At 36.1% G+C, this 13,949-nt stretch overlaps 1 protein-coding gene across 1 annotated transcript in view; it reads right to left on the reverse strand.

Annotated features, from left to right (window-relative positions):
- The window catches only part of FAF1 (Fas associated factor 1), a 493,406-nt gene that overhangs the window by 127,803 nt on the left and 351,654 nt on the right, over nucleotides 1-13,949 (reverse strand). Inside the window, exon 9 of the mRNA XM_067726079.1 lies at nucleotides 10,083-10,178. Within this exon, the coding sequence (XP_067582180.1) occupies nucleotides 10,083-10,178 (96 nt within the window). The remainder of the gene's footprint in view (nucleotides 1-10,082; nucleotides 10,179-13,949) is intronic.

Genomic DNA, 13,949 nt, shown 5'->3' on the forward strand with positions numbered 1-13,949 from the left:
TTTTATTAAATAAGAAGCTATTTGCTAGAGTGAAGCTTAATATTTCTCATTTTAAGGCTTACATATATTTCTAATCTTGCTGTGATATCCCTAGACTAAAGGCTAGAGCCTGAGTGAAAAAGAAGAATGCTTACAAACTCAATGAAGACTGGGATTTTTATCTGTTTTACCCCCAGCCTATGGTATACAATTAGGTGCTCAAGAAATATTCGCTCAATAAATGAAGAAATGGGTACAATCTAAGAGGTCAAAGATAAATAAGCTATACGAGTCTTTCAAAAAGCTCATGGTAGTCTAAACTTTTGGGCAGAAGTAATGGTAGCATTTAAAAATTTGCCTCTTCCCTACTGCAATGGTTCTCAAATTTCTCATTAGTGAAATATGGTACACTATCCCCATGTGTTATTGGAAGATAACATGAAATACACTATATACGAAAGCTCTTTGTAAACTGAAGGCCATTACATATGAGATGTAATAATGATGCTTCAATTCAATAAACATTTACTGAGAATTTACTACATGCTGGGCACTAATAAATATGCTCCGTTTATTTTGTTTTCAGCAACATCCGTTGAGATATAAGGTAGTACAATGAAAAACATCAGTTTCAAAATATGAACTTGGCTCCTGATCTCTAAGTTAGAATGGGATCTCAAAAATACTGAGATTTCAAACATTTGAACTGAGTTGTGAATACTGACCAATATTAATGTCTTGGATATGAAGGGGGTCCCAGCAAGGTAACTGGCTAAGTGCCTATCTGTACCACGTTTAATAAATAAAGTCTACAAAGACCATTGAATAAATGAAATTTCTATCTTTCAAAATATGTTGCTATGTACCTAAATTATGAAAATGCATTAAAAGAAACTCAGAATCAAAGACTCATGAAACTTGGCTAGAGGGGATGTTAGAGTTCAGTCAGTCATAGAATCATAGATTTTAAAGCTGGAAGGGATTTTAAAGATCTCTCACTAACGGTTTTCAAATTTCTTTTCACAGAGTTACCTCCCTCCCCTAGCACCAAGCAAAATATTATGTAAAATTATAGTGCCTACAATAGGTAAAAGTAAGGCCACTCTGGCTGATGTAGAGAGAGAGCAACAAGTAGCCTAATGCTCCTGGCCTTGGCCTTTTCTTCCTCACATCCCTTTGATAGCTGGGGTACCTCTGAAGGCTCTCAGGGCACTACGGAACAATTTTTAAAACTACTAATCTAGTGAGTCTAACAGCTCCAAATAAGGAAGGCAAGATATTTACTCCATATGACTCAGCAGGCTTAGCATTTCCTCCTTGGACATAACCAAGCATTAATGTCCATAATTGTTAACATTTTCCCTCTTACCTTAAAGACAGTTTTCCCAATGGTTTGAATAGAGAAGGAAATGTACATATACTTACTGGATGAATAAAAATGAATGGTCCTTGCCCTAAGCATCTATCTGCTATTCTGACTACACCACTATTTCTCACAGAAGCCTTGGTTCTACTTGTACTCCTAATGCTACTTTAGTGTTTTGCTTTATAGAGCCAAGACTTCCTCTTGATTTCAGCAATTCAACAGCATAAAAATTCAAAACCCTTTCTCATTTCAAAACAGTGAAGGAGCCTCCCCTTCAAAATAACACATTTACTAGGACTATAACTGTACTTGAATTCCATCTGTTTCAGGTAGGCAAATATCTGGAGCATGAACTTCCCTTGAATTCTTAAATGGGTAAAGGCTCAGGATCTAAAAGGTATACTACACATTCCTTTAGGGTACTTAGCCAGGTTTGCAGGCAAGTGGAAAGAAACAAAAGTCCAGTATGACAAACTTTCTCACATCTTCTGTCAGCTAGGCTATCATCTCAGCCTTCACTTAGTCTTGCCTAGTACTCACCCTCCCTTCAAGAGGCATTAGATTAAGAAGGAGGTTTGGAGGACACAGGGATGAAAAAGAAAGGAACTGTTCTATATATCATCTTTTTTTTCTCATTGCTTTTACCTTACTCCTCCACATCTATCCTCTTTCTTCTAATCCAGCTTTCAGTCAAATAATAGCCCCTTTCCATAATAAGAGGACTAGGACAGTGATTTTAATTTTGTGCCTATGTAATGCATTATTTTGTCTTCACAAAGTACAGAATTCCCAACTCTCTTAAGATCCCAGAAAACAAAATCCTACAACAATAACATCTTCAAAGGGAGGTATCTAAAAAGCCGATTTTGTTGAAAAAAGTATATTTTGAATATGAATTATTGAAGTATCTGCAAGAATGAGCTACTTAATTATGTATAAGGAACTCCCAATCTCTTTCTTATCAGCCATCTAACAGGTTAGGAAAATCTTTTTCTAAAAAATGAGATAAACAATCTTTTTTCATTAATGTTTGCTGATGAGAATAGATAATCTCTTGGTTCAGTCATGGTTGCTCTAAAATTCTTTGAAACCAGGGAAGCTATTTATTCAAAATTTTTTAAAAAGGTAAAAAAATTAGTGATTCTATTTTGGCTCTCTATTGCATTCATTTATTCCCTTTATCATTTACCATACATTCATAAACCCTACTAAATGCTACATTGCCTGGACTTGAGTGAAAGATATACAGTGTATGTTCTCTCAAGGAATACAATATATATATAGATAATTATAATACCTAACAATAAGTGTTATGACAGGTAAGTTCAGAGGACAGCACCTAAATTATTGGGAGTGGGAGGAATCAGGGCAAACTTCTTAGAAAAGGTGATAACCAAACTGCTTGAGACAAAAATTTAGAACTCATACATGCATAAGACAAGCTTATAATTGAAGCTGATATTTCTTTCACCAACTACTTACCATGTCAAAGAACCAGGTTAAAAGCTTGGGATACAGAGAGAAAACATGGTTCCAAATTTCAAGAAATTCCCATTTTAAAGGAAGCTATATTTAGTTGCAAATATGTCTTTTCCAGTGTGTTAAGAGATACAATAAAAGTATAAGCAAAGACTATTGGAGAATAAAGGAGAGAGTGATTAATTACTTTAGAAGACTGTGCAAGGCCTGACGCAAGTGCTAATATTTAACCCACATCTTTAAAAAAGATATCAGTGTTGTGGAGTGTATGTAATAGAAGATTGGTGGGGAGGGAGTTGTACTCTAGGCAGAGAAAAAACACAAGCAAGAAACTGGATATTTAAAAAATCAATAAAGAATTCCAAAAAACAAACTGAATCATCAGCTCTATGTATGGAAGAGGAATGTGGACTGGCTATAAGGCTAGAAAGTTTTCATGAAACTAGATTGTAGTAGTCCTTAAATTGGTACACTAAGGTATTTGGACTTTACTCTGATGGCAATAGGGAAATCACTAAAGGTTTTTAGGTGGAGGACTGTTCAAGGGAACAATTCTGATGTATGTGTGTGTGTGTGTGTGTGTGTGTGTGTGTGTGTGTGTATCTGCGTGTGCATGTGCACGCATGCGCGTGTGTTTGCAGTGGTTTGGCAGCATATGGCAGATTAGACTTGAAGACATGAGAAGGGATACTTATTTCAATGTTCCAAGTGAAAGAATTTGAGAGCCTATACTTTAGTAGTAGTGGGAATTCAATGAAGGGGACAGACTTAAAATATACTTCAGTAGAACTGATAGGGATTGTTGACCAATTAGATTTGAGGATGAAAAAAATGAAAGAGGCATATGAAACAAAAATTTCTAGTTTGGGTGACTGAGTGGTAGCGAAGGTCAGGTTTGGTGAGGAAGAATACTGAGGCCAGTTCTCAGATAGAATACATTTGAGGAAGCTGTAGGGCATCCAGGTAAAAACATCTAGTAGGCAACTGGAAAAAAAAAATCTTTTTAGGAGCTCAAGAAAGAGACCCAGAAAAGATTTAGATTTCGAAATAATCAACAGATAAATAATAGTAGAGGCTATAGAAATGAATAAGATCATTCAGTTAAAAATTAAAGGAAGAACAGTGATAAGGATAAAAGTTTACAGAATATATATTTCAACTGGTGGAGAAACAGTAAAAGAGATGGAAAGATAACTGTCAAAGATTAGAAAGGCAATTAAGAGGAAGAATCTGAGAAGTAAGGTGTGAGAAAAATCTCAGTGGAGACAAGCAATGTAAACAGATTCAGTAGGATGTGAATTAAGAAAGAGACAGTTATGGCACTATGACAAAAAAAAAACACAGCACAACAAAGAAACCTTGATTTATAATCAAAAGACCTAGTGTTAAAAAAAAAAAAAGACCTAGTGTTGAATACTTTGCCATTCTCTGTATGACTCTGGGCAAGCATCATTGCATCACCACTGTAGAAGGTGACATATTGACCCACAGAGTTGGCTGTGAAAGTGAAAAAAGGTGGCATAGCATGGTATTTTATAAAAACTATTTTCTCCTGTTCCATACTTCTTTTTACTGAAGTATAGTTGATGTACAATATTATATGTTACAGGTGTACAACATAGTGGTTCACAACTTTTAAAGGTTATATTCTATTTATAGTTATTATAAAATATTGCCTATATTCCCTGTGTTGTATAATATATCCTTGTAGCTTTATACATAGTAGTTTGTACCTCTTAATCCCCTACCTCTGTCTTGGCCCTCCCTTCCCTCTTCCCACTGGTAACCCCTAGCTTGTTCTCTATATCTGTGAGTCTGCTTCTTTTTTGTTATATTCAGTAGTTTGTTGTATTTTTTAGATTCCACACATAAGTGATATCATATAGTATTTGTCTTTCTCTGTGTTATTCCATTTAGCATAATACCTTCCAAGGCCATCCATGCTACTGCAAATGGTAAAATTCCATTCCTTTTTATGGCTGAGCAGTATTCCATTGGGCTGGAGAGCTCATCGTGGGGCTCAGAACTTACTCCTGTGGGAGAACCTCTGCAATGTAATTATTCTCCAGTTTGTGAGTCGCCCACCTGGGACTATGGGACTTGGCTATATCATGAGTCTGCCCCTCCTACCCATCTCATTGTAGTTTCTTCTTTATGTCTTTAGTTGGAGGAGATTTTTTCTGGTAGGTTCCAGTCTTCTTCATCGATGGTTATTCTGCAAATAGTTGTGATTCTGGTGTGCTTGTGAGAGAAGGTGAGCTCAGGGTCTTTCTACTCCGTCATCTTAGCCGATCTCCCCAAAACTATTATCTTTCTCTAAAAGTTAAATTCAACTTTAGTAACTCCGTAGAAAGAAGCCACGTTGTAGTGAGTTAAGTAAATAGACAATGAAGAAATAGAGTCAGCCGGTACAGATTACTCTAAGAAGCTTGGCTGTGAAAAAAAGAACAGATGAGCTAACGCTTGAAGGGGAGCTAAGTTTGAAGGAATATATACATATATATATATATATATATATATATATATATATATATATATTTAGGATGAGAAGATCTGAACATATTCTTAAGATGAAGAGAAGGAAACAACAGAGAAGGAGAGGATAAAAATGCAAGAGAGAGCCCTTAGCCCTCCCATGTTGTGGGAGAGGCTAGTGGGGGTAGGATCAAGATAATGGGCAGAACATAAAGTCTAATAGCAAACACCTCAACTAATAAATTAGGGTAAAAAATTTGATGCTGACATAAAAATATTCTAATTTGAACAGTCAAAAAGGAAAGGACCATAAAAATCTTGATATATCAGATCAGTTGGGACAGTTTCAAAGAACAGTAGGTCCCTCTATGACTGGAATGAACAGTTTTTGTCTTGGGTTGACAATGAGCATTAATAAGGGTGAGGAGATGGGTTTTGGGGGAGACATGGTAAGTTCAGTTTTATACAGAGTGAATCTGTAGTGGACATTCAGATGGAGATGCTCAGGAGGAACTGGGTTATTATTTAGCTTGTCTGCCTGTGGTGAGTATGTGGCATTGTACCCATTGGCAAACAAGTTAAATACTTGTCTCAACAAGTTTTAAAAACTGAAACACAGATTTTTGGCAACTATCTGCATTCAATTTCATTTTGATAGGTACAAGCTCCTTTACAGAAAGACTGTAAAGACTTTACAGAAAGGCTTTTTCCACAGCCATATTCCCAGCACTTATGCCAGTGTCAGGTGTACAGTAGGTATGTAATCAGAATTTATTTAATGACTACTGATTGAATCTTTTCTGTCATTTAAGCCAAAACCTACGTATCCTTATCTCCTCCCTCTTACTTCTCCCACAGATCCTATCAGTCACCAATCCTACTGATTTTCCCTCCAAAATATATCCTGATCCACTTCCTTCTCTCTTTTTTTAACTAGTGATGTTCTAGTTGAGGGTCTCATTATCTTCTGCCTGTACTAGCACAATAGATTCATATCTGATTTCTCTGTCTCCAGTCTTGCTTCCTTTACATCTAGCCTCTGCATAGCAAAGTGCTTTTCTCTAAAATGTCCATCTGGGAAAATAAAAAAATCATTCCCCACTTAAAAGCCTTCTGTGCCTGCCCAGAGTTCAAGTTCCCAACTTGACATACAAGACCTATTCACCATTGTCTCATCTTTTATCTTGCTTTGTCTTGCACTTTATTTTTATTTACAAAGTTCTTTTTTTTTTTTAAGTCTTTATTGAATTTGTTGCAATATTGCTTCTGTTTTTTTTTTTAATGTTTTGGTTTTTTGGCCCAGGGCATGTGGAATCTTAACTCCCTGACCAGGGACTGAACCTGCACCCCCTGCATTGGAAGGCGAAGTCTTAACCACTGGACCGCCAGGGAAGTCCCCTCCCACTTTATTTTGCATGAACAAACTGCACTCATGTCGCCCCATATACTACATTATATCATGCTATTTCCTCTGAATGGAATACTATTTCCATGTTTCTTCATTTGTCTGACTGTGACTCATTCTTTTAATTCGATTTGGATGTCAACTGCTGTAGTTCCCTCCTCCCCCCGCTCCTTCTTGTTTTTAAAAAATATTCATTCACAGTTATTTATTCTGTGGCTGGTGTATACCAGGCACTTTATTTCATTTTATTTTGCTTTTTATAAATTTATTTATTTCATTTATTTTATTTTTGGCTACATTGGGTCTTCGTTGCTGCACGAGGACTTTCTCTAGTCGTGGTGAGCGGGGGCTACTCTTCTTTGCGGTGCATGGGCTTCTCATTGTGGTGGCTTCTTTTGTTGTAGAGCATGAGCTCTAGGCACGTGGGCTTCAGTAGTTGTGGCACGCGGACCCAGTAGTTGTGGCTCGCAGACTCTAGAGCGCAGGCTCAGTAGTTGTGGCGCACGGGCTTAGCTGCTCTGCGGCATGTGGGATCTTCCCAGGCCAGGGCTTGAACCTGTGTCCCCTGCATTGGCAGGCATATTATTAAACACTGTGCCGCCAGGGAAGCCCCTCAGGCACTTTACTAGGTGTTAGGGCTACAGAGGTAGATGAGGCAGACAAGTCTTTTGCCTAAAAACATTCTTGAAGGTTATAGAACCCTTCCCCCATACATGTGCTCCCCTAGTATCTTATGCTTATCTCACTTTTCTCATTAGTTATATAATACGAAATTTTCAGTTTATATTCATTTGACTAGCACATAGTTAAGTATTCAATAGACATCTCTGTAACTGAAAATATAAATCAATAGTTTTAACATCAACTGTATTTTAAATTTCTTTTTTTGTTATTCTTGGAATACCCCTCCTGCTCCTCCACTATCAACTGAGGATTGGACGACTCCTAAGGAACCTGGGTCCAGGGGGCCCCTATACTGTCCCACCCAAGCATCCGTGATGCGGAGAGATAGGTACCTAGCTAGGTACCCAGAAATATGGGAAGGTCATTGAAAGGGGACTTAGGAGCAAGGGGAGGATGGGAAGAAAAGAGAAAATATTAAATTGTCATAAGGAAAATGTATTTGCAGGGCTAGAAGGATGTAAGAAACAAAATTCCCCCAGTTAAAGAACACATAACTACAATGCATAAAATTCAAAACCTGAATTTAACTGCCGGTCTCAAGTATCTTCTTCTTAACTCAAGGCTGAAGATAGTCAATGGCAAAATGGTAATTATCTTGAAATACACGAAGTCATATAAGAGAAGGGTTAAAACCAGAAGAAAGAAGCAGAACCACTGGGTGGAAGCTATAAGGTCACAGCTTCCAATTTAATATAAGGTTGATATCAACAGACAGAGATGCTCAACAATGGAACTGGTTGCCTCATGAGGACAGAACCCTGCCATTGGAGATAAAACACAGATACATTTTGAGTGAGCTTCTTTAGCACACAGACTGTGATCCTAATGTTTGGCATGTAGAAGACATTAGAAAAATGTTTAAGTGAATGAGGGAGGAATGGATGGGAGAGTGTAAATCAAATAAAAAAATCCCTTCCAGTTTTATAATTCTATGACAACATAAAAACCAAGTCACAGCTTCTTTCCCATTTCTCACCAGTCCCCTGGAGGAAGTGGTATTTACAGTTAGCCAGGGAAGGAAAAATAATGGACTCATCCCAGATAATCAGATTTAAAGATATTCCCAAGGGTGGCTGTTTTAGTTTTGCAAAGCTCCCTAACCCTATTCTACCTTCTTCCATAATTAATCTAAAGTGTATGCCAGCCTCAAAAACGCTAGTCCTCAATACATGGCATTAACTTCTTTCCACTGAAGGGATTGCCCATATAACACATATAATGGTGAGGGTGAAAAAAGGAAATAAAATGAAGTGAAACAGTTAACTGTCATCTCTCAGAGCATAGAATAATTAAGAATTTTGGGTGGAGCTAGTTGGCTCCCTTTTAATGTTAGCAGATTTATCCATTAAAGAGTTGACGCATAACGTACTTTAGTCATTAAAAATATACTCAAGCACTAGAAGGAAATATTTCAATAAATTATTTCTGGCAACTTCTGCCAAGCAATGAAACCCTATCATTTTTCCTTTCATGAGCAATTAGTGAGATAAAGTGCTGGAAAATACAGTGTGGGCTCTTTAAAGGAAATTATCATTTTTAGAGTCTCGAAGGAAACAGTACAGTAGTATTTGTAGTAGGGAGAAAACCTCCCTTCTTGGTGTATTTCCAAAAACCGAGTAGCAAATTATCATTTTCACAGGATGATCATAGACTAGAACTTCACTTATGCAGTCCCTTTTCTCTTTCACATATTTAAGCGATATAAGTACATATTCAGAGGATGGCTGCAGAAGTCCTGTGGCAGCTTCCATAATGAATGTCTAAAATATATAAGTTTAAATAAATATTTTGCAACCATATTTTGCATAGAATGTAAGTGGGAAAAAGGTTTTACTGGACGAGCTCAAGCTTTTGAATACTTGGATCAGGTACTAGACTAAAAAACACTGGTATAAATAAAGTTTTTTGTACTATTTATTTATGACCTCTGTTGCATGCACTTTTTAAGTCATGATGATGATTTTTCCTAGTACAGAGTAGCAGCTTAATAAATACTTTTAAAACATTTAAACTGTAATGTCCAGGCTCTCTTTCCCATTCCCTTATAACCAAAGTCATGGCTGGACACAGTGCTATTGTAGCCAAGGAAAAGATACTGTCTTTTAATATAGTTCAGACCCACAAAGACACATGCAGGCATATCACATACAGAAACATGTTCAATCTCCTTGCCCCTCTTTGTTTCTACAGCACCTTGTATGCACTGCCATCACTGCATTTATTACATTATGTCATTATTATTGGTTTACTAATTTATCACCTTTGAGCACCTTGATATAGGTACATTGTTATTCACCTTTGTCACCTAGTATTGAGGACAATGCCTGGCTCATAGAAGGTGCTCCAACTCAATGAGTTAAAGGACCTTCAGGATGAATCCTAATAAATGTACTCAACTATATGGTCAGCAGCAAAGAAAATTCCTTGGTTAACCTGACAGTTTTAAGTAAAAATTATTTCAACCAATCCACCCAAATTCTGTCTGTTTGAAACATGAAACTTACGGAACAAGAAGGAGCACATTAGCAATAATCTCGCATGGAAAGTTTCTGCCTTTAAGAATTTACTGAGACTTTATTCACGCTACATTAACTTTATCTATTCACTGCTGTGGCAGATAAAAAAGAATAGGAAGTGGGCATGTGAATGGAGGATAGGCCTTCTGTTCAATGAAAAGCAAGCAAACAGGCTTACCTCTTCGGATTGCTCCCGGGTCTGTGCAGGTGAAGATCTTCTTCCCACTGTAAGTCGATGGCACGGATATGAAAGCCCTGATTCAGCAAGACACATCTGCAAAAAGTAGAATCCATCATTTGTAAACAAAATGAAGTCATATTTCACAAAAAAATTTTACTTTTCAGGTATTTTCTATTTCTGAAGCAAGATTAGAAAGTTCACTCTAGTAGCCTAGGCATTACATTCAAAGGAAGGCTCTGAAAATTTGAAAATTTTTCCATATACGGATGTTACAACAGCAAGGCTATTTTTCATTAGACAATAGACTGGAGCTCCAGGAAACTGTAACAAGCTTAAAGTAAAGCTAATCATATACACCTCCCCACCCCAGCATGTCTGTTACTTTTCTGATTAGTAGAATAACACCTCTATTTCCCAATTCCCAGGGCAATACTTTATAAATCTATTTTGAAGGGTACTTGGAAGAGTGTTTGTCGAAGACATTTAAAAAAAACAAACACATTTCTATACATGGTAACAATGTCATTTATGCTCTACTCAATATTAATCCACAATTTCAGATCATTATAGCTGATGAGTCTATAATATATGTAAAGCTCCTAGCACAGTACCTGGCACACAGACATTCAGTTTTATTACCATTATGATCTAAAACGCTAACCAAATTTAGCCAAAACAATGAAAGTAATATATATTTATTTCTATTGAATTTTATTTTGGGTCTGATATTAAATATTTTGAGATTTAAATTAAATTTAGGAAAATATGAATGCATGTCACTTTTGTCTGCATAAAAGAATTAAAACAATATTAAATAGCCAAAGGATGGTATTTTTCTTTGGTGTTAGTAAAATGACACACATTTAATGTAATGATGATATACAGTGAAGTTCCTTTTATTCTTATTAGAAATAAAATAGGGTATCCACTAGCACACTGAAAGCATTCGTTGTAACTTTGGGGGAGGTGTGAATTAAATTGATATATGAGGAAACCCAAATCTCTGTAAATTCATAGGGACCAGACACAATAATGGGTCAGTCCTAACTACAATTCAAACGTGTTATAGTTAGGCTAATTATCTGAAGACAAATACTGGAATGGAAAATGCAAATGTCACCTAAATATCCAGGTATTTTCAATCGTGTATGGTATGTGCTGTCGTATAGATTCTACAGATAAAAATCATGTGTTTTTTTATTGTTATCTTTCCTTTAGTCTCATTAGAGGTTTTTGTTTGTTTGCTTTTGCACTTAGATATTTTGGCATTGTACTTTACAAATGCTAAAAAGCCTGATTAGTAAAATAAATAAATAAAAGCAAAACTGCAATGACTGTCATTTCTACTCAATTATATCCGTCAAAATAATTGTCATAATTAGCTCAATTTATTTCATTTCAGTACAAATAAAAGCAAAGCTAAGCTGGATAAGAAGCACAGGCAAAATTTCAAGACACGCTGCCTTCATTTTTTCATTTGAAAAAAGTTCTCCTCCCTCACTCTGAAATCCTCTGGTAATGAAATAGTAATGATGGTAAATGTCACTGACAATCAGAAGCAGTGTAGTGTAATGGAAAGAGAACTGGAAGAGCCAGAAAAATCTCAATTTAAGTACCACCTAGCTTCCTGATCTTGGAAAAGTCATTTCTCTGTTCTAAGCTAGAGTTTCCTCTTCTATTAATTGAGGTGAGTAATCCCTGCCCTAACTACCTCAATGGACTTTTGAAAGGGTTAAAAGAATAAAGTAAGAAAAGATGGCTTTGAAACTATACTGAAATAGGCAGAAGAGCTGTTATCACTCCAATGGTCATTATTTTTAGGACCTGGCGAAGAGGAATGGTGATTAACTTCCACTGTCACTACCTTTGCATACAGAGCAATCGTAAATTAAAAGAGGACATATTTTAGGAGGAGCTGGAGGAAGGCGCTCACTAAAAGTACATGGTACTACAAATGGGCTGGCACTTTAATGGGCTTGTCTCCACAGTTATCAATATTAACCTTCCCCATAGCTACTAAAATTCCTGAAGATAAGAGGACAGTGGCCAGCACTTTCTCCTTAGTCCATAGCTGAACAAGTAGGCCTCACTCTACACTGAGGAAATTAAAGGGTCAAGAATTTCTATGTGCCCGGCATTGATTAAATATAAGGCATAGTGTCTGTTTTAAGGGAACAGATATACCAGTCAGGGAGACAAGAGATACACATAGGAACAGAGACAGAAAAAGGAATACAAATGAGGCAAGCTGGGATTATATCACAGTCTCAGTAGAGCTGGGGAACCCTTGGAAGGGACAATAGTTACTTAGAGAGTGATTTCAAGAAGTTAGGGCTACAGTAAAGGTTTGCTGGGACTCATGACCAAAGCTGTAACAGATGTGAAGTCAGAAGGTGGAGGTTCCAGGCTGGCTAAAGCACTCAACGACAATGGGCAAAATCACTTAGAATTTCTGTACTTCAGTTTTCTTACTTAGAAAATGGTGTATTACAATTGTTCTATTTCTCTCACAGAGTTGGTATGAAGATCCAATAAGATAATGTATGTGAAATCAAATGGTTATGTAATTGTAAATAACCAATATTATTATCATTGGAGTATTTATTTTGCAAGAAATTAGAAAAAGAAATTTCTAGGTTTGTTTGACTAGAAATTTGCAGGTTTGTTTGACTTTATAGTTGAAAATTTACATTTAGATTTACATACATCATATTAGTTAATTAACCTCTATATAATGGTAATCTTTCAATCACAAGATTGCTTTAACCTACTTTTTCACTAACCTCTTCCAATCCTTAAGTGTCCAGAAGATTATACCCCTAGGTGTGCGGCAAGTATGTAGAATTAAACAGTAAAATAAAGGAATCTTGACTTTATCCTATACTGAATTTTTGAACCCATTTTGAATCTCTGCATCTGCCATGATGGGAAGTCAGAGAATTAAGTCTAATATAATATAGCCAGAAAAAAACTGAATAAAGAGTTGAAAATAGATTTTGAAATGAGTCACAGTCCTTCACTGTACTAGGTTAAAGCAGTTTTTCCCCAGAAAGTAACACTGTGAGTTATATGCTTTCGTTAACTACTTGAACTTGCATACTTAAACACATTGGTGGGGTGGAAAAATTTGTAAACTGGTAATCTCTAGGAACAGAAATACTCAATAAAGGCTTTCTATATAAAGAACAATGATCCCTACTTGAGCAAATGTCATAAATTTAAGCTTGAAATTATACTGGAAATAAACACAGATCTTGGCTATGTAATGAATAAGAATACAGATAATATTTGTAACTGAAAAGTGGAGAGGACAAAAAAACCTGTAAGTCTAGCTTAACACTGTAGAAGGTTCTATGAGGGCAAGAACGGGGCCTGTCTAGTTCTCTCCTAAGCTTATCATTAAGAAAATTGTTAACAATCCCTACAGTTGAGTGAAAAAAGAAAAATATCTCTGAGATTAAAATAAATGGCTCTAATGTACATGGAAATCAGATATGAGTATTATAAAACCTAAAAAATATAAATTGTAGGAGAGACACAGAATCAAAGAAATTCCATAAGACACTTATATACCTAAAATACCAAAATATAAGATTAGGTCTTATCTAAAATTCTTTCTCCGAAAACGTTGCCTTATATTTGTGTTTACAAAGGTTCTCATATTACAGAATGCTCCCTCAAATACTTTAATTTTAACTACAATAGACTGTTTGGGAAAAACAAATTAGCCTGAAATAACCCTTCCCCTCTCCTGTCAATGATGCTTCAGGTGCTTACAGAGCTCATCTGTCAGAATTGGTTAATAAAGGAGACAAGGATATTTAACACCAATTTCATGATTATTCTTAGAGGTATAATCTCACA

The sequence above is a fragment of the Pseudorca crassidens genome, chromosome 2 (genome assembly GCF_039906515.1).
Source record: "Pseudorca crassidens isolate mPseCra1 chromosome 2, mPseCra1.hap1, whole genome shotgun sequence".
Classification (NCBI taxonomy): Eukaryota; Metazoa; Chordata; class Mammalia; order Artiodactyla; family Delphinidae; genus Pseudorca; species Pseudorca crassidens.